The sequence below is a fragment of the Acinonyx jubatus genome, chromosome A1 (assembly GCF_027475565.1).
Source record: "Acinonyx jubatus isolate Ajub_Pintada_27869175 chromosome A1, VMU_Ajub_asm_v1.0, whole genome shotgun sequence".
NCBI lineage: Eukaryota > Metazoa > Chordata > Mammalia > Carnivora > Felidae > Acinonyx > Acinonyx jubatus.
In genome coordinates, this window is record NC_069380.1 from 230,612,911 (window position 1) to 230,634,374 (window position 21,464).

The window sequence follows — 21,464 nt, forward strand, 5'->3', positions numbered from 1 at the left end:
CTAGGGCTTTGCTTTCCTGTCCATCATGCTTCCACCCAAACCACCATATACGGACTTTCCCAATGCCGTGGTCACTCACGAGGTATTTCACAGAGCCTTGCTTTTGACAGAAGCATTCATTTTACAGCAAATGATGTGTGACGATGAGCTTATGCTCTTGGAATTCGCCGGTCTTACCCTGTTCCTCATCACCCAGAAGCAGCTTCCTTGACTGAAGGGGGGGAAAGAGCTCCTAAAGGCCCAGGGTGCCGACGTGGGGGCACCACCTTGTAGGCTGGGAGATACCCTCCAGCAAAAAGATGCTTCGAAACAGCCACCAGTGCACAGCACGGGCTCTGCCACCACCAAGATCCACAGGTCTGGGAATCAATGGGTGGAAACAGGAGCGGCTGTCCTATGAATGACCCTCTAAGAAAACGTCTTAACTCCATTCCTGTAAATGTAGGCTGTTCCAACGCAGAGGGCTCAGTTGCCGAAGGAGGACACCTCTTCTGAGGAACACAATAATGTTACCATTACACCGGAGACAGACTGCTACCTGGCCACGCCAGGCTACTGTTGGCACTGGGCCCATGGGTAGAGAAGAGCTTTTAGTACTGGTTGGGGTGACGGGTGGACGCCCTCAAGAAAAACTGGGTTGCTCATACACGACGTAGGCAGGGAAAGGAAGGGTCCGACACAATGCAGGTTGTAGGGTGTCTCTTTTGCTCCCGTATCCTGTGAGAAAAGTTCACGGGAACTTCTAACAACAAATATTATCTATTTGCAAAATACCAGGTAAAGGGACTATTTGTGTCACCCCACCCACCGAGGAAATAGGACCAGATAAGAAGATGCTTGAATATGGAATGGACGGTAGAAGGACGTTAGAATACCAGTGACGTCCCTGTGATCTGCTGTAGAACCCAGGATAGCAGCGGTTATAAATATTTCTCCCGTGGCTTGGTGTAAATGTATTTGTGCCTGTGCGTGTGTGCACATGAAGTAACTCTTTTTCTTCTCTTCCCTATGATACAACATGAGATGTATTAAGGGTGTATTAATAGCTTTTACATCCAAGTATGCAAGGAAAGTGATTTTTAAAGGACAGTGCTCCTTAGACAGCTGAGAAATGAACATCACTAAGGTGGATAAAATGACCCTTGAGATCCTCCTTGAGGGAGAACGTTGGTGTGTTTTCAGTTGTACAAAGAAGGGCTGCATCCCATCAGGCGGAAGCATGATCGTGCTATTTTCTTTATGTAGAAGTCAAACAGCGAGCATGGTATACACAAGACCCAGGAAACAAGCAGCCGACTATGCTGGGTTGTTCTGTCATCCAATTGATGGATGCTCCTTCCCAGAATCCCCTCTCCCGAACGTTCCCAGGGAAGAGCTAGCCACAGGAGGTGCAGCCCCCAGGAAGGGTGGCGTGCTGGACAGGTGTGGGCGGGGACACATGGGGACAAGCTGGCGGGCCCCAGCCCACCCTGGCTCTCCACGGCCCCGCACCAGCTCTCTGGCTGTGCACTCACAGAGGCGGCGAAGGTGACAGCTCTCAGGAACCCCCCTGAGAGGCTGTCCTCCACAGATGCAGGCCCTCAGGTCCTTGGATCTCCTTGCACCTCCAACTGGTTAACGACTTCTCTGCTGAGTCCCTAATGCTCCCTTTGGGGACCAAGCTTTCCATTTAAAGAAAAGGCTGAAAACTAATGAACTTTGTTTCCCCCTTCAGAAATTATAAAAACAAAGCAAACGACAAAAGAAACGCAGAGAAAGCAGAAGGAAGGTATGGTGGGAAGGTAAGAAAGAAACCCTTTCTTCTGGGTTGCTTCTGGGAAGCACTTTCTGACCTCCTCTGAAGTGAGAAGTAACCATGTTTTGGCCAATGAAACGAGAGTAGAACCCTAGGTTTGTCCTCTGGGCAGAGCCATGCAAATGCCCGTCTGAAGCCGCACAGCACTTCCCCCTTCTATGGCATGATGAGGACAAAAGCACCTGTCACGGGGAAGACACTTGTGGCTGAGCGTTCGGAGTCACTAAGCTGAGCAGAACCTCCCTCCTGGCCAGGATGTGTGCGCACGAACTAAACCCCTGGTATGTTAGGCCACATTTGGGGTTTCCTTGTGAACTCATCACGACCCATCCCGTCTTTACTGGAAACAAAAACTGGTACAACGCAATAGGGGGCTGGTCTGCCAACACCTGACTTGTGTGGCACTGACAGCTGCCAAGCAGCAGGAGACGGAAGAACCCAGTTATTGAGACTGAAAAATGGCAACCAAGTTAGCAAAGGTCCAACATTTGTCAAAATATCTTCTCATTTATCTTGGAGGGGTAAAGATGCCCTGACAGAATTCTGAGTCCAGAGCAGGGCTCAGTGAACTGTTTGCACAAGGAGCTAGATCATCCGTATTTTATAGGCTTTAACTAGGCCACACGGTCTCAGTCACGTTATTTAACTCTGCTGATGTACCTTCAACACAGCTGTAGATCACACGCGAGTGAGGGTCCAGCTATATTCAATAAAACTTTATTTAAAAAATAGGCAGTGGGCCAGAGTTTGTTGACTCTACTCCAGAAGAGGTCATTAAACGAAATGTTACAACCATGGCTTTGCTGCTGTCGGCTGCATCTACTAGGGTATCATGAGGCAAACACAAGATCAGGAGATAACAGGTCGGCTATCAGGAAGACGAATGCGGAAGCAACACATTCCAGAACTGTATGGAACTGTATGGATCTGTATGGATCTGTCAGACTGGAAGAGGAAAATGCTTCTCAGTCCCAACCAGTAAATGACTCAACTTGGTTCTGGGGTGAGAAGGGATTAAAACTCAGCCTCGTGGGGGCAAAGCAAGACCACTTTCAACAATGGATTAAGGTGTGTCAGAGTGAAGTCCAAGGAGTATGGTGCCAGAAAATCCTTTCAACTGGACAAAATGGCCTCATGGAAAAGAGTGCACTACTCAAACAGGCTCAAAGAGAGAGAAAGAAGGAGTGGGCAGTGAGTAAGAGAGAGAAGAGGGAGAGAAAGAGAGATGGGGTGAGAAGGCAGAGACATACAGCAAATCTAACGAGTACATCTTCAAAATAACTATGATGACCACGGACACCTACAGATGACTGACATTAAATAGGTAAGAACTTGAGTAAGCTTTGAGAGATTTGTGATTCCAAAAGCAATACCAGCCTGCACTGCGGCTGTTGTAGACTTAACGGAAACTCTGGGTTCTCCATCTATGACGGAAGATGGGCTGAGGAAACTGCTCAGTCCCCACGTGGGGAACGTTCCCCACACAGTCAGCCCAGATGTGTTCAAGAAGGTGACCGACAAGGAAGAATACCCCAAAGAGAAGGTTCAGAGGTCACAGAAAACAGAAGACAAGGGACTGTTTCCAGGGAAAGAGTCTGGGTCAAAAGAGGACTCCATTCGCAGCTCCTGGGCCAGAGACCCTGGAACCGCCTGCCTGGAGATTTAGTATTGCTTGTGTTGTCCTTCCGTTGAAGCCCAACAGAGACAAAAGAGAGTTCTTGGAAAAGTGAAAACAAAATAGACATCGGACAAGATTTTAAAAGGTCAAAGAGAACAATAATACTATAAAAAAAAAACCAAAGGCAGAATACATGTAAAGTGCTAAAATGGGACCCAAGTATTATCGACGTGCCATTAAATGTGAAAATTTGGATGAAAGGCAAAAATTCCTTGAAATAGCTTATTAAAACTGACTCAAGAAATAAAATTAGAAATACTAACAATCCTTTTAATATCCAAGATACTGAAATGGAAGTTTCTAAATCTTCCTATAAAGAAAGTGACAAGCCCGGGTGGTTTTCCAGGCAAATTCTGTCCAACTCATGCCAACATTCCAAAAACCTTAAAATCTTATAGAAAACTGAAAAGGAAGGCATGCTCTCTTTAACTTAAAAAAAAAAAGGGGGGGGACCTGACTGGCTCCATTGGTAGAACATGTGACTTTTGATCTCGGGGTCATGAGTTCAAGCCCCACATTGGGTGTGGAGCCTACTTTAAACAAACAAACAAACAAACAAACAAACAAATAAAGTTTCATGAAAGAATATTTCAAATTCACTTCACCAAAAAAAAAAATGTTGTAAAACTCTTAATCAAACTCTTAGCACATGACACCCAACATTTGATAAGAGATACTATGAAAATTGAGTTCGTCTCAGGCATATGAAAATTGTTTGATATTAGAAAACCTATAATTATTATTCATTACATTGACAGACTAAAAAACAACTTAAAAAGCATACATAGTCACTTCAACTTAGTAAAATTCAACACCCAATCACATTTAAACTTTTTGCATAAAGTATAACAAGAGGGAATCTCAAAGGAAATCTACAAAACCAATATCCTCCTAAATAAATTATGAAGGAACGCTCTTTAAAATTGGGAAAAAGGCAAGGTTACTCACAATCACCAACTCTGTCAAGATAATATTAGAATTCTTAGCCAGCACAGTAACATAAGAAACAGAAATTTAAGACCTTCATACTAGAAAACAGAAAAATAGGACTCTTACTATTGCAGGTGATATGATTCTCTATGTAGGAAACCTGAAAGAATCTGCAGTTCAGTTATTAGGTTAACAAAAAAAAGTAAGACAGCAAGTTACAGAATAACATCTATAAAACTGTGACACTTCACCAAAGCACACAAATGAATGGAGAGATGCTCCAATGTTCATGGGTAGAAAAGCTTAATATCATAAAATATCTCATCAATGAATCAAGAGATTCAAGACGACACTAACAAAATCTCAGTTGAGTTTTTTCATACTCAACCATATGAGGTTGACATAAGGTGACTATAAAGTTTATAGAGAAGAAAAAAAAAAGTCAAGAAACTTTTAAAGGAGCTGAATGCTACTACGTGTTTAATCTAAATACGTATTACAAAGCTTTACCAATTATAGCGGGTGTGTGTACGTGCAGGAATACAAAGGTATAAACAAAACAAAACAAAACTCAACCAGTGGAACAGAATAGAGAACTCATAACAAACCACTCACATATGGAATTTTGATGTAGGAAAGACAGATGTGGGGAAAGAAACAGCTAAAAGTGATTAGGAAAATTTCATTCACCACAAGAAAAAAAAATGTAATTGATCTCAATCACTACCTCACACCATATGCCTATAATAATATATACAGATGCACATACATACATGATAAAATGAATAAAAAGAAAAGCAAGAGAACGATGACAAAAAGTTCAATATAAAGTTTACGTTTGAGGCTCAGCAGGGGATTGGGACAGGAGTGCCATACAGACTATTCTGGTTTCAACTGGGTTCATGAGTGTTTACTTCAATGTAAATAAGGAAGTCAGATAGGTATCAATGAGAACTGTATTTAAAAATCAAAAATTGATCAAATTGGTCAAATGATAAACCCCATTCCGTGCACCTAGAGACCAAATGTGAAGAACATGGCTGTTAAATGATTGAATTAACTACAAGCCAATGATGAGAAAGGATTAGACATCTGATCCACCATATATCTGAAACTACTGTGTCTTTCATTTGTACTCACCTGATCTCTTTATTCTCTGAATTTTTAACATCATTACTGGTTCTACTAACGAACTAGTCTAAAATGTTGTTTCCTTTATAATGTCCACAGATCACTAGCTGCTTGAAGTCTCACCTACTTTGCCCTTATTTTTTTAACAGCTTAAAAAAATAGGGGTGACTGGGTGGCTCTGTGGTTGACCATCCAACTCCTGATTTTAGCTCAGGTCATGATCCCAGGGTCATGCAACAGGGCACCACGTCGGGCTCCACGCTCTGTGTGGAGCCTGCTTAAGATTCTCTCTCTCTTCCTCTGCTCTCTCTAAAATAAAACGAGAGACACCAGGGTGGCTCAGTCGGTTAGTGTCCGACTTCAGCTCAGGTCTGATCTCACAGCTTGTGGGTTTGAGTCCCACATAGGGCTCTGTGCTGACAGCTCAGAGCCTGGAGCCTGCTTCCAATTCTGTGTCCCTTTCTCACTCTGCCCCTCCCCGGTCATGCTCTGTCTCTGTCTCTCTCAAGAATAAATTACACACACACACACACACACACACACACACACACACACACACACGTCAGCCTTGGGGATAAGAACGTAGAAATGAGAGCCAGCACCTTTGAGATCTGGCTCGTTCTAGCTGTAATGTCCCAACACCATCATGTCTGAGGGACAGTAAAGGACATTAGTGAAACAGGTAGAAGTTCTACTTCTAAGACCTTGCAATCAAGGCCCCCATTCCAAAGTACTGGTCCACCATATTCTCCACCCGGAACCTCCTCTAAGTGGCTGGCCACAGAGACTTGATTTGTTCATAGGATTCTCACCCGCAATAACCATCTTGGGAAATCTCAATAATTTCAGTGTTCTAGAAAGGAGCTATTGGGGCACCTGGGTGGCTCAGTTGAGTAAATGTCTGACTTGGATTCAGGTCATGATCTCGTGGTTCATGGATTCAAGTCCCACGTCAGGCTCTGTGCTGACAGCTCGGAGCCTGGAGCCTGCTTCAGACCCTGTGTCTCCCTCTCTCTCTGCCCCTCCCCCACTCATGCTGTCACTCTCTCAAAAATAAACAAACATTTAAAAAACATAAAAATAGGGGCGCCTGGGTGGCTCAGTCAGTTGGGCGTCCGACTTCAGCTCTGGTCACGATCTCGCAGTCCGTGAGTTCGAGCCCCATGTCGGGCTCTGGACTGATGGCTCAGGGCCTGGAGCTTGCTTCCGATTCTGTGTCTCCCTCTCTCTCTGCCCCTCCCCCGTTCATGCTCTGCCTCTCTCTGTCTCAAAAATAAATAAAACGTTAAAAAAAAATTTTTTAACATAAAAATAAAAAGAAGCTATCGTACCTTATGTCTGCATGTTTCAAATACAATAAATTATTCATCCAATATATTTTAATTGTGTTAATTGAAAATTTCCATTTCAAGCACCAAGTTTTTTTTTTAAGAGATTTGGTTGGACTCTAAGATATAACTGGCCTTAGGTATCCCTAATAGCCTAGACCCAGTTCTCTATTCCTACTCTTTCTTGGCACCATTGTTCTGGAAACTGGAGCAAAGTTGGAAAGGTAGGTGGCAAAGTTACTCACGATGGTTTTTCAGGTAAAGGTTCCCATTACCGTTTCCATCACTCTCTCAACTGACTACGTGGCTTCTGGGTCAGAAGTGTAAGCCCAGGTAAAAAGAAGGAACAAAAACATTATTTATAACATTACCAGGAACGGCTGGACCCATGAAGTTTTCTCCTTGTGATTTTCTTTTTTTTTATTGTATCCTTATACAAAGTGAGCATCAAAGCAACATCAGCCACACCTCAACTTGGTCAAATGGACGCACACATGAGCTAGCCCAGCCATCCTTTTCTCTCCTCCCAAACACACCTGGTGGATGCAGCCAGAATTTCCAGGGGTCTGTCAATTTCCCGGTTTGATACCAAGAAACCACATCGTAAATATCTTACTTTTATACACCATTATCCAAAGCTAACAAAATCGAGAAATAGGAAAAGCCACAGGAGTGTCCGTTTGGCATGAATTTTAGGGCTGGAAGATGAAACACTTATGTCAAAATGTGACTTTTAATTAAACTATCTTTGGTTCACCAACTATCTTTTTTTTAATAACTCAGAGTTTATGCACAAGATGTATCACATAAAGAGAAACATATCCCCTGCTCTTTCATGCCCAGACTTAAAAATCCTATTATCCATTTAGTTTCCAGCCGGAAATACATGTCACCTACAGGATGCCTTGACAAGGAAAACCCCCTGTGGCACAAATATACGAGTAACAGTGAGGTCATCGTGGGGCTTGGGTGCAATATGTGCCTGGCGCTGTGCTAAATGTTCATATGATGTATCCCTCTTCATTCCCAACGGAGCTCCCCGAGCCTGGTTGTGCTATTTGTGTTATTTCAGACGAAACAGTAGCTGAGGCGACGGCAGGTAAATTAATTTCTCAGGGGCACACACCGAGTGGCAAAACAGACCCCGATCCAGGGCTATCAGCAAAGTTCTGTCGTGCTAACCAGTAGGTTCCTGATGGAAAGGCCGGCTTCTAAGGAAAGCAGACCAACGCCATCAATTGCACACGTGTTAATTACAACGCCTGGGCCAGGGCCAGGGCCAGGGCTGTGTGAAACACCTGGAGCGGAGCTCCGTTTCATCCCGATTTGTTGAGGAGGCGAGACAAGCTCACAACACTATGCTGAACATCAGATGACAGTAATGTGGTAGTGAAAATGCTTTCACACAGTTCAGGAGCTTTGCAGGTGGAAGGAGAATGAGTGAAGTCCAGTAAATTGTGCCGAAGCCAATATCAAGTTATAGGAAGGACTGCTGTGTGAGCGGATTATTCACAGACACCCAGTTTAGACTATCACTAGCAATTACTGATCAACATATCAAAGTGATTAATACCACCATTAAACACCTGTAACAGAGTAATATATCAGCCCTCACAGTGTTATTACCTTTTAAATAGAATGATTTAAAAATATCGGTAAGAGGAAACTTCGCAAATAGTTCAACAGGAATGATTCTACATGCCACAGTATTTATGCCAGAGATTTCTCGGACAACAAAAGCACAGCCACAAATGGGTCCTCGGCTTAATGGGGAAGACACTGGGAATACTGGGCATAATGAAAATAAATGATGCCCACCTCAACGAGCTCAACGTCAGGAAGCAGCTCTACCAAGATTTGTTTTCACATCAAAAGAGAAAAGAATTGACGTGTAACTCCATTCCGGAAAATGAGGGCTGAGGACATTCACATCAGTAGGAAATTTCAACAGGAAACCCGCGATTGTGCCTAGACCGGAGCCGGGAATCTCCCATCTGCAGTGGCCTCCAGGAAAGCTCCCCCAGGAAAAGTCGAATGCCCTGCATCTGGCCCCCGCCCTGCCCCTGTGGGACCTGAAAGAAACGAGCGCACTGCTTTGGGTCTCTGTCCTCATTCTCCAAGAGTGCCTTCCAGCTTTAATGCCATGTGACACGTTCTTCCATAGCAACAATGGAAATGCAACTACAGAAGACTCTCCTGACAGTACTTCCTGGGGGGCACGTTCTGGGCCAGGCATTACTCTGACTGCTTCACAAGCACTAATTTGGACCATCGCCTCAGAAGGCAGGTACCGTTCTATTTTACAAACAAGAAAACGGAGGCACAGAGAGGTTAAATAATTTGACGAAGGTCACAGAGATGGAAAGGCACAAAGCCAAAAGGCCCATGCAGAAAGATGCTCTTAACCATCACTTTCCCTGCCCTTTTTCAAAAGGAGAAGACTAGGTCCTGTGCATATAGTGAATTGTGCACTTTTAAGATCCCAAGGATGCTTCCAAATCCTTCCTTGTCAGCCTTCTAAATTGCAACCACCTTTCCTGCAGAAAATTACGGTTTTTCCTCATCTTTTGTTGATACCACAGTTAAGTTATAACGGGAATGATTTCGTGAAAGGCTGGTTGCAATTACAAACACCTGCCAAGGAAGATTTTCCTGAATGCAAAGAAATTCACGGGAAGGTATATCTTGAGATACCTCTACTCTGATTCCTAAGAACAAGCTCTAGTCCCATGCACCCCAGAATTATGGGACCAGAGGAAGTACATACAACTTTTCTTGTTCCTTAAAGAAGAGGCCAGACATACTTATCTGCCTTCTCCAGCCTTCACCCCCCAAGAAAAGGGTGAAGGATTGAGTGTGTCCCCACTGACATCCTACCACCCACTGGGGGTGCTGAAATACTGTCTGGAATAATAAAGCCGATCTTCCTGTACAATGACTGGGTTTCTGTGTGTGTTTCTCCGTTGTATAAATGAAGAAGAAAAAAAAAAAAAAACACTGATATATCTGTCCCTAGAAAAAATACCCAATTTTCCCTGGAAAACTGATTTGGAATGGCAAGTACTTAACAGTTATTGTTTGAAAGATTTAGCTCACCAAATCACGAAAAAGGAAGAAGACAGATCATATTCTCAGTCGAAATCATGCATATTACATATTTAATAAAAGCATGTATACCTGCATGGGTTTCCATCTCATAGCAAAACAAAAAAAAAATCTATTTTGTTGCAATATCTATTTAAAATGTATGGGAATAAAAGTTTTCCATTCCAGTTGAAATATTAACTATTTCTCATCATGAATTTTAGCTAAAACAAATCTGGTTGGAGCCAGCTGGTATTTTGACAAACTAAAAAAATTATGTCAACTTTGCTAACAATGACAGGCCAATTTCGAAAAAAAAAAAAAAAAGCTTGCTGATTTTGGACGTGGTAAGTCAGAGAGGATTTAATTCTGATGGACAGTTCCACGCATGTAGTAATGAGAGCCAGTCCTGGAAAATGAAGTGACATCATAAGACTCAGAACTGAAAGTCTGATCTCATGAGTTCCATTATTTTCTGATGCCAGGTGTCAAGTTTACTTCGCCCATCATGCCCTGTGCTCTCAGTACAACACCCTTGAAAAGCAACAGAAAATATGTTTCAAATTATTAAACAAATTATTAAAATTCAAGACATGCTATCAGGCGTCCTATTTATTCTGTGTCTAGATAATTCCTAGCGAATGTGGGATAAAACCTATTTAATGGCTTCCTATGTAGAAAATAACTAAGCAAGATGGTGAAGTTTCAATTCAGAATTTATTTTTACAATGTAATAAAAATTCAGGGCAGCTGGATGGCTCCGTCATTTGGGCGTCTGACTTCAGATCAGGTCATGATCTCATGGTTCCTGGGTTCAAGCCCCGCATCGGGCTCTGTGCTGACAGCTTGGAGCCTGGAGCCTGCTTCCGATTCTGTGTCTCCCTCCCTCCCTCTCTCTCTCAAAAATGAATAAACATTAAAAATAAAAGTTTAAAAATACTTCAAGAACTACTTTAACTTCATGCAGTTTCATGGACTGATTGATCATAAGTTGAAATTAAGTGAAACTGATTTGTGAATCATGTCAATTAGGGAGCTACTAAGACAAAACTTACCCTTTTATTTTTACCAGCTATTCCAAATCACTTCGTACAAAGGCGAGTCCATATAGCAAAACATCACTCTGTACTTGGATGATGCGAAGATCATTTTGTGATCCAAATGTTCTAGGAGACTACTGGATGTGCATGAAGAAGATTGCCAGACTTTTTCTACTACAAGAGCGGATGGAAGTCTAATAGAAACCAAAATCAGGCAGATTCATGGGAAAGAAGAAATCTGTCCAAGATTTCAGGCAGCAAAAATAGATGTGCCGAGCTCCTGAATTACATCAGAGCCCAGCTATTCTTGTAAAGCGCTCGAAGGTGGAAACCTGGGCTGGCCCCAGGCGGCTATTTCCATCCCCCAGAGGTAGATCGCTCAGCAGCCAAGCTCTGGTCAGTCTGAGAAACGAACTCACCCCACTTGGTGTGAACACAGCTCTACGTGAACACCAGCCTGTCTTTCAACGCTCCATCTTTGTGTGAACAGAGAACATTTTCCGGAAAGCGAACTGCTGTTTATGATATTAGTAAAAGCAAAAGAGAAACGAGCCGTCTGGAGCTCAGAACTGACCCAGTCGTCCCTAACGTCTAGTATGGAAGGATACTGCCTATGGCTTGCGGGGGTTCCCACCTCCCGCTGGGCCCTGCAGCCCCAGTCCCCACCTGAAGGGAGCCTTTCCACCAAAACCATTCATACTCCCTGATTCTGGAACGTTTCTGCAGAGCTCTTCACCTTGAAAGACTCATACAGTAGTCAGTCCACAGACCAGGTACAGCAAGGAACAGTCCATTTCGCTGCCTCTGGGCATCATCTTAGGCCACAGCCATGGCCCGGGAACTGCTTACTGTGTGCTTTAAACGCTTTAGCTGAACGCCAGGAAAGTGTGGAAATGGTGGGTTTCTCAAGGAAAGGTAAAGATGCCTGGATAAACTGTGAAAAGGATACCACTCGCACCATGTGATATGGAACATAAAGGAGGTGTATAAAGAGAGACTAACGGAGAGCTCAAAAACAACTCAGAGAAGGGCGTCACAGCTGGACGATGCTGAACCTCAGAAAAGCCCAGGCAAGAACATCTGTATCAGTGGGGTTTAAGAAATTCGAGACCTGTATCTTAGAAAACAAAGTGCTGTGTGTGCAGGGGAGACATGAACTACACACTTGTCTTTAAATATATTAATGGTGCTATAAATAGGCCATCACCTGCTCCTCCTTTTCCATTTAGAAGAGAACAAGCCAGAAGGGTTTGAATTACAGATTCAACAGAATCACAAGCAGCGACGTCCTAGCAGAAGAGATTTCCAGAGGAAAGCTGACGTGCTTTCTTCCCTGCGAGTGCAGGAATGAACAAAAGATGCTTTTAGAGAGCCTGGTGCCAGTCCTGAAAGTGGTGAAGAGAGACAGAGATGCCATGCCCATTCCAGGGGGCATCCGGGGCTGCTGCCGTGGGTATGAGGACAGCGCTGAAGTCACACCCAGACAACAGAACCAAAAGGCGCTCTCCGCTCCGGATTTTATGATAGAAGAACCAGTGTGTGATCCGGGACATCCGGATCCCCTACATTCTATTTTGGACTCTTACCGAATTCCATCAGGAGACAGCACTTCTCGGGAAACGTGGGGAGAAAGAAAACTTTACTTTTAAAAGAACCCTATGATGATAACAAGTTTTTCCCGTGCATAATAACTGAGTGCCATCTGGCTCAGGATATCAGAAACCAATTGACAAGTAGGCAGGACAGTTATTTTACACACTTGGTGAAATACAGGCAAACGTCCATTTATTTCTTTGCTCCGCGGACCCGAATGCACGTGCATACTTCTATTCTAAGCTACACACACACACACACACACACACACACACAAAGTCATTCAGTAGAGACATCTCCAGATCAACCGCTGACCCAAAATACCCCACTGGATAATCGATGCCTGGCAGTCTGCACATACATACATAATCGTAGGCAGTGCAAAAGTTTGAACCACACAACCAGAATGATCGGTAACAGGAAGTTTACCGCCATCTACAGATTTTCCCTCCCCGCTCCAGGGAGCGAGCCAAGGATTCCTGCCTGAAAAACATAAATTGGCAAAACTGGCATCAGCTGTTGAGTTGCACCGATGCTCCTGGTGATGAAACCCACTTTAAAAACCCGCACGAGAGAGTCGACACGATGAACAACCTCCCTAGAAACAGGAAATCAACGGTCCGTGGGTGCTTGCCACTTACAGACTCACAACAGGTCAACACCCCATCTCGTTCTGTCTATGGGACTAAATAGATACAAGGGCAGAGATGCATAATCCTCTGCTTCCCCCCCCCCGCCCCGTTTCCCTCGGCATTAACCCCTTTCCCAGGGCAGGTTTGGGAGAGTTAACGTGCACTCCCAACTAAAACGCCGGCTCCGGGGGCCCGTGCACGGCCTCGGGCAGCGGCCAGAGGGGTCGCGTCTCGGGCAGATGTTGCGGCCGCGGCGCCGGCTGGAAAGCGCAGCGGGCCGGGCCAGCGGGTGCGCGGGGCCGGGGTGGGGGAGCACACGCCCTGTGCGTCCACCCCGGGGAGCACCCAGGCAACTTTATCTGGGGCCCCACCTGCCACGGAAAGTTTTCTCTCGCCCGCTGCCCCCCCCCCCCCCCCCCCACACCGCGAGCCGGGCCGGGAGCCGCGGGCCGAGAGGCCAGCCCCCGGGCGGGACGCGCGGCTCGTCCGGGCCGGGTCCGCCTCCGGGCGCCGGCCTCCGGGCTCCGGGACCGGGACGGCGCCGGGGCAGGTCGCGCGGGGAGGCCACTCACCAGCCGGAGCGCGAAGAAGACGGCGAGCAGGGCGAGGCAGGCGCCCATGACGATGAGCAGCAGGAAGACGATGAGCGGGTGCTGCTGGCTCATGCAGTAGTAGGACTCGTACAGCCAGTCCCGGGACCGCTGCAGCCCGTCGCCGCCGCCCGCCGCCGCCGCCGCCGCCGCAGCCGCCGCCTCGGCGCGGTCCCGCAGGTAGCGGCGGCGCCGCATCGCCTCCCGCCACATCGGACCGGCTCGCGGGGCGCCCGCCGAGCGCGCCCGGCCGGGGCTGCGCCGCCCGCGTCCCACCCCCGCGCCGCCTCGGCCGGCCCGGCTGCCGCGCTCCGAGCTGCGCGCAGGGGCCTCCGGCGCGGGCGGAGCTCGGCGCCCCGGGCTGGGCGCTGACGCGCGGGCGGGGGCCGGGCGGCGGCCTCAGGGGCAGCTCCCGGCGCCGCCGCTGCCGCCACCGCGCGGGAGGGGGCGGGTGCGACCGGGGCCCTCGGCCCGCCCCTCTCCTCCCCCCCCCCCCACCCACCGCGCGGCGCGCGGCCCGGCCTCCGCCCACCGCCACCGCCCCCCGACGGCCGAGCCACGCGCTGGGGGCGGCCCGAGGGGGAGGGGAGGGGAGGGGGCGCCGGCCGGGACGTCCCCTCCTCCCGCCCGCCCACGCCTGGCCTCGGAGGGGCCCACCCCCTCCCCGCTACCGGAGCGCGGCCCGGGGTTCCCGCTGCCCGCCCCCACACACGCGTCCCACCTCGCTCCGAGGCTGCGGGGGCGCCCAACCTCCCCCCGCCCCCCACGAGCTCGCGGCGCGGCGGGAGGCGCCCCCCCTCTCCGGCCTCCCAGTGGGCTGCGGGCGGGGGTGCTCCCGCGCTCTTCTGCACGAGCTCAGCGCGAGGCCGGAGGACACCTCCCATCCTTTCGTGCCCCCGACCCCGAGGACAGCTGGAACTCCTCCATTTCACCATCTGGGCGCGCCGAGGAGGGGTTCTCCCTTCCCCCCTTAGTGGGTAGGGGGTTCCCACCCTCCTGCTCCCCGCGCGGCGAGGGTGGGGTGCCCACGCTCCTTCCCCCTCTCGCGGAGGGCAGGGGACTTCCGGACGGGGGGGCGGAGAGGGCCTGGGGCGCGAGGAGTCCCCTTAGCTGAGAACTGCCCCAGATGCGCAATGGAGGAGCGAGGCGGGTGTGACCGAGTGCTGCACCCCGCCACGTCCTTAGGTGGGCAGCCTCACTTGCGCCCTGCACGGTCGGCTTGTCACACTTTGGGGGGTGCCCACTGGGCCAAAGGGTTCCTTATCGGAGGTTCCGGGGGCGCCCTCTGACCGGCACCGTTCCCCCGCCCCCCCCCAACCCCCGAGCCCCTTGTGCCTGGCGGGGATGGCAGCCAGGGCGCGCCCGGATTGCCGGGCGCTGGCGCGGGCGGGGTCCGCTCCGGGATCGCCCCCTCCTCGGGGACAGCCACCTGGGGAGGCGCCAGAGACCGCGCCGGAGCCACGTGGGGGCAGACGCTGGCGGGAGCCGTGTGCCCTCCCCGCACGCCTGGGAGTCGTGACCTCTGGCCCTCGCCCCGAAGGATAGAGGAGCTCCCCGGGGCTCCCCGAAGGATTCCACCCTTCTGGAGGTTTCCTCCTATTCGAGTGTTGTCCGGCGCAAAGACCCGAAAATCCCACCTCCTCCCAAAGCCTAAGGATTGCGAGGCACGGCGACCCTCCTCGGTCACGCCGCCAGCAAACAGCGCAGAGGGGCTCATTCCTAAGCGCTCGTAGTCTCTTCCAGGAGACGACACCTGGCTTCGCCTACCCTCGGGAACCTTCCCTCCCTGCCCCGCTGCCCGCCCGCACTGTCCCGTCCCCCTTCCCCAAAAGGGCCGGGGCGAACTGGGTAGCTGCGAGCCTTCTGGAGGCCGGGAATACGTATTCTTAGCAGCACGCCCGCTCCGCCCGGGGTGGGGTGGGGGGGGGGGGGGGACGCTAAGGCCAGCGACTAGCTCAGCTCTACCCCGGCGGCCGCAGGGCTGGGCTGGCGAGGGGGCGGGGGACGGGGTGGGGCGGAGAAGAGGGGCTGGGCTCAGGGGCGTGTCCCGAACGCCCCATCCTCGGTCCGGGGTCCTGCCCCACCAGCCTTCACCTGGTCCGGGCCTTCCCTCCTGCCCGAGACGTGGAGAGCAGGAGAAATGGAGGGGACCGTGGGTGGAGAAGGTCCCCGCTGAAGGTCTCCTGTTGGTCACAAGGCTGATATCCTCCCGCCCCAGCGGAAGAATAAAACGATTCCACGTCGACTTAGTTGTCCATCGCCCCCACCCTGCCTTGTCTGCCCTCCCTCTAAAGTCGCCTGGACCGAATAGACCACTTAACCCTGGCAATTTCAGTATCAGCCAAACCCACCCACTGGGCTTGATCCTTTCTTTTGGGCGGGGAATTTTAGGTTTATGGTGGTTCTGGGAGCAAGTCGTAATGACTGCACTGAAAAAGGGGAGTTATAAAGAGCCAGACTCGGGCATCGCCTAAGGAGACTCGGTGGAGGGACAGGTTACACAGTTTCTGTTGTGTGGATTCTCTTTGCCTCCCTCTGGGCTGAGGTCTCCGAGTCGGGCAGAGTTGCGCACTTACAGTCTCGTGCTGTTGGCACAACATACTAATTATTCACCTCCCCAATTCTTGGTGCTTCCTCACCCCTTGTATTGATAAACATCTTCCTTCACCCACTCAAGAAAGAAGAAAAAGTAAATAATCTGTCATTTAGGTTTATGGGCAAAAAGAGCTGAGAGATTATGAGAGAAAAGTAAATGTTTCATTATTTTCTTTTTCCTTCTAGTGTGGGAGTGGGGTATTTTTAACCACCAGTATTTCTCATGTGTATATTCTCCATATGGTAAAGGGGAGTTGTTCTAAGACTTTGAGGGGATTTTGCTAAATGCAATGGTAAAATATAATCGGAGAGACTCTGCATGGAGAAGATTTTGCACTTGACCCTTCTGCCGTGTTTTTGTCATTCATTCGTTTCCATTAAATTATTCAAGAAACATTTATTTGTGTGCCTACCATGTGCCAGATGTTCAGAAAGGGGAATAAAAACAAAAAAGGACCGGGCCCTCCTGCATCCCTTCTGGGAATCTCCAATGTACTTTCAAAAGTAGGGCTACAAAATATGAAACATGAAAAATCAACATTCATTCCCAACACCTCCATTTCATTTAATTCGTATCATAAACTAAGGTCATGGAACGAATTGAATATAAAAATCAAGGATATATGAGACTTCCCTGAGGTTTTTTGTTTTGTTTTGTTTTGTTTTGGTGCTTATTTGTATGGCGACCTCGGTCATTGCTTTGTATTTAAGACCAAATAAAATGTGAACCTGTACAATTATTAGTTATTCCGTAAGTGTTTTAGAACCTATTGCATCAAGAGCGCCTTTTTGAAAGTTCACAACAGTTCCGAGTTTGAAAGAAAAGAAGAAAGCAAAGTAAGCCAGGGATGGCGCGGAACAAAAAATGCCCTTTAGCACAAAGCCAGGAGGAGCACGAAGGGTAGGCTCGGGCAAGAAAAGGGTCCCAGGGCGTCCTCGGGGTCATTTCCCATCTGTGGGAAGCAGGGCTGCTACGCCACCGCTGAGGTATGGACAGTAAAGGGTCCTCCCATAATTTACCCCATCTCCACTTATTCGTGACAAAGTGCGCCAAGAAATGAACTGTCCAAGCTCCAACTGGGGCTGAGGAAGCGAAAAAAGAAAAAGCATTAGGAAAAATGCTCTTTTGGAACGCTAGAGGGCAGCCCTCCACCCCCGGAACCCAGCAGGCAGGACAGGCGTTAAGGGCGTGTATGCAGTTGCACGGGAGGGGGGGGGGGGGTGTGGTGCACACACTTGCTTTAAGGTTCTGCTGTCACCATCTTGAAATTCTTGGAAGGAGAGGTCACGCCTGTTCATTTTAAGTCCCGGGGCAGGTCTGGCTGGCTGGTGACACCGAACGGCCCTCCATCTTTGCCTGCCGGGTGCAGGCTTGCGGACCAGCAGGCAGGATCCTCCGCCTGGGCCACTGCAGGCCGCCCATCCCTCCTCGTCTGGTCATCTTTCACATCCACACGGACACACCTGAATCTTTATAAATCTGTTAAGTAATCAGGCTGCATGGCAGGCTTTTGAATCAATGGCTTCTGCTTTAAAAAATAACTCATCTTCTAGTCCCTATTCCAAATCCAGTTAGATTAGCTCAGTCAATAAGGACACCGTTGTCCTCCGCCCAATGTCACAGTGCTCTGATTGATTCAATAGAGGCAGGCGAGCAAACTGCCAAGGACAGACACAGACATGTGCCAACCCGGAGCATATTGTAGAGCTGTGCACAGAGTATTTCCCTGTGTATTCGTTTCTCCCTGGCAAATACATCACTAAAATTTATATAATAAAGTAGGAACAGTATGTCAACAGATTCATTATCACCAATGAAATATGTTTTGTGTACCCAGATAACATTTACATTTTTATTGAACCAGAGTCTGTGAATACAGAAACCACACCACCCAAGCCAGCTTATGGCTCCTGGAAGTCTCATTAACTCTTGCAGCTCACTAAGGAACTTGTTTGCAGCTCAGTTCTTGGAGCCTCGGCAAAGTGGCTGAATGTGACATTAATATATTCATTTTCGTTCCCATCGAGTGAGGCATGATCTCTACAGGTCTTTGAAAGATCCTGCTTCCTTGGCTTATTTGAGAAGTTATTTCTCAAGTGACACAATTGTAAAAAATATTTCAGAGAATCATCTTCAAAATCTGATTTCAGGTGATTTATTGGGATTTACGGCCCTGAACATATGAGAAGATGGTGCCAGTGTTTTGGAACAGACCCTTCACTAATTCCTGCTTCCATTCCAAAGTTTGTTACCGGTGTTTTGTTTTGTTTTTTCAAAATCCACTGAGAGACACTGTGACTCCCTTCAAGAATACAGGGAGGAGTGAGAACAGGTTAATGACTAATCAGCTTCCAGCACGTCTATAATCTTGTGAGAGATATCGATTTCTCTGTTCTTGCTCAGAGAATGTGATCTAAAAAGCACTACACGGAGATGTGTGCTCAGGATTTGTTGCCTAGGGAGGTACAGGAAAAGGGCGCATATTTAGGAAGCCTAAGTGGCTCACTTAGATACGTTGACTTTTCTTTTTATACCCTTTTAGGTGTCCCTTAAAATAGTCACCGAAAGGATAATTTAATCATCCCTGAAACTGATAGATAATGACTTTGAGGGACAAGAAATGGTCTATGAAAATGCTATGAAATAGTTCACGAATATTTTTTGCCCAATTCTGAATTCACTCAATTCAGATGAGATGACTTAGCTTAAGATTTTAAGCCACTCTACTACTGTTCGATTCACCATTTTACATTTAAATATGAAAATAAATCAAACTCACTGCTTGTGTTATCCCACACGGTTGTAATAATTATCAATATTCTTATAATAACTTTCTCAAGGTGCAAGATTTTTGCCTTATCTCTGACATCAACTGTGCATCTTCAAAGAGTCATAAACATCTCTGAGCTTCAGTCGATGTATCTGTAAAGGAAGAAGGGTGTGGCAACTACCCTAAGGATCTTTCTAATATGTTTATACTATCCTGAGCTGGATAATGGGAAGGATTTTAATCAACTTTTTTACATCAAGGTGGAAAAATCACTTAAATTCAATAAAAACAAATGAACTGGCCCCAAAAGAGGTTAGCTAAGTGGTATGTAAGCATCTGATAGCCAAGTACTATTTCCTTAGGTTGAAAGGCAAGAATGAGAGCATTTCCATGCTGTGCCGTGGCAATTTAGTGGATAGACACGAATCTTTCTGTATCAATATGATCTGTCTTCCCTCTGGAGAAGGTAAATTCATTAAGAGCAGGAGGCTTAGTGTCTTTTCTTCACTGTTATATCTCCCTTACCTGAAATTTGCAAAACACATAATAAGTACTTAATAAATATGTGCTAGATGAATGAATGAATGACTGGATCATTCTTTTCGAAGGAGTACAGTTGACAAATGATGCTACAAGCGACAACAGCAATCAGTAGTATAGTGCCTAGTTACACGTGAGAGGCAAAATAATACTAGGCAATGAAGACTGGACTGGTGAAATGTCCACCTAAAATCTCATCCTTTCTATACCTCAGCCATGGTTGAGAACTGGATAGCAAGAAGGCAGAGTAGGACAGAGAGAAATGGGTCATCTCCATACGTGGTCACTCTAACAGCCAAGCATGAATACCAGAACTGGGCAAAGGAAGATGAAGGTTAACAGCTCAGAAGAGGGTTGTTTCACTTGTTGGATGTTGCTTGTTATTGCTAGCATTTTTAAAAAAGTAAAAATACTTTTAAATTTAACCCCAAATATTATGACCCTCATGATGTGGACTAAGTTATAGATTCCCTATTACAAATTAAGGAAGTTTTGCTCTTAAATGGAAGATTTCAAAAAGAACCCCAAGTAAATATTTTTAAGCAGGACCCTGAGTGTTGGGGGGGGGGGGCATGTGTCACGTGCAAATATCTTCGTGTCTAGGTCATTAGGCACTTGCCTCCCAAATGGTCCTCTGGTCCCGGGTGACAGGTCTCAAACCGAACTCAAAATCCTGCCCACCAAACCCCCTCCCTCCGTGGCCATCTGACGGAGCTACAGAAACACGGACTTGTCATCCACTCCTGACTCTGTCACCTGCCCACGTCCAAATAACCATCCCTCCTGCAACTTCATCTCCGTTTTTCTGGAGGCTCCCCCTTCTCCACAGCCCCACTCTCTTGCCTGAGGGCTTCCAAATGTCTAGCCTGCCTTGTTGGCTGCTCGGATCCATACCCCAAGCGTTCCACCTGGAGGAGAAATCGGGCCTGCTCTGTGCCATCTATGCAAGAAAATCGCCTCCTGCCGTAGAATGCCAGGGTTTGCTCGCAGCAGCCCTGCTTAACTCTCGAACTCTTAACTCTTAACTCTGCTGACCTCCTGATTTAGGGTCCAAATAGAGACCTGCCCGGAGGTACCACCTACTTCTCCCTTCTCCCTCGGTCCTGAATGGCGCCCCTCCCCTCTGCATTATTTGAATGAGGAGGCCCTGAGACTGGGGTGGTTCTCAAACTTGGTGGCCCATCGAAGCAAACCAAAATCGACACCCGGGTCACTGCGCGCTAGGAACTGAGACAGTGAAACATTCCAACCACCAATCGCAGTCAGCCAGGCTTTCCCAAATAAGGCCACCGCCAGTCAACTCACTGCTTTGCTCTGCTTCCTATATATTTTCTCTATAAAGACCTTGCCCCCAAGCACCTGCTGGTGAGAGCCTGTCACCACTTTCGGTTTGGCGTTGCCTGATTAGAATCTCTGTTTGCTCAAATATTTTTTTTTAATGTCTTGATGTGCCTTGGTTTATCGGTTTCTCTTGAAATTTTGTTTTATGTTTTATTTGTTTTTGAGAGAGAGAGAGCACGAGTGGGTGAGGGGCAGAGAGAGAGAGAGAGAGGGAGACGCAGAATCCGAAGCAGGCTCCAGGCTCTGGGCGCGGGGCGAGATGGTGACCTGAGCCGAAGCTGGACCCTTAACCGACTGAGCCACTCGGGCAGTCACCAGTTCACCCACCTGCCACTTCCCTTACCTGGAAAACGGACACTCATCATCTCACCTGGGGATCTCCTTTGATACCCTTCCTTCACCCACAGCTATTTTAA

General features: G+C 47.9%; 1 protein-coding gene across 3 annotated transcripts in view; it reads right to left on the reverse strand.

The window, feature by feature from the left end:
- The window catches only part of ADCY2 (adenylate cyclase 2), a 409,723-nt gene extending 395,640 nt beyond the window's left edge, over positions 1-14,083 (reverse strand). The window contains exon 1 of one of the 3 annotated variants that reach the window (XR_008290071.1): positions 13,784-14,083. Coding sequence is in view for 2 of the 3 variants with exons in the window: in XM_027074055.2 (XP_026929856.1) it covers positions 13,784-14,014 (231 nt within the window). In the remaining variant the exon portion in view is untranslated. The remainder of the gene's footprint in view (positions 1-13,783) is intronic. The other 2 variants (XM_027074055.2, XM_027074048.2) reach the window with 2 other exon arrangements.
- Between the last annotated feature and the right edge of the window lie 7,381 nt (positions 14,084-21,464).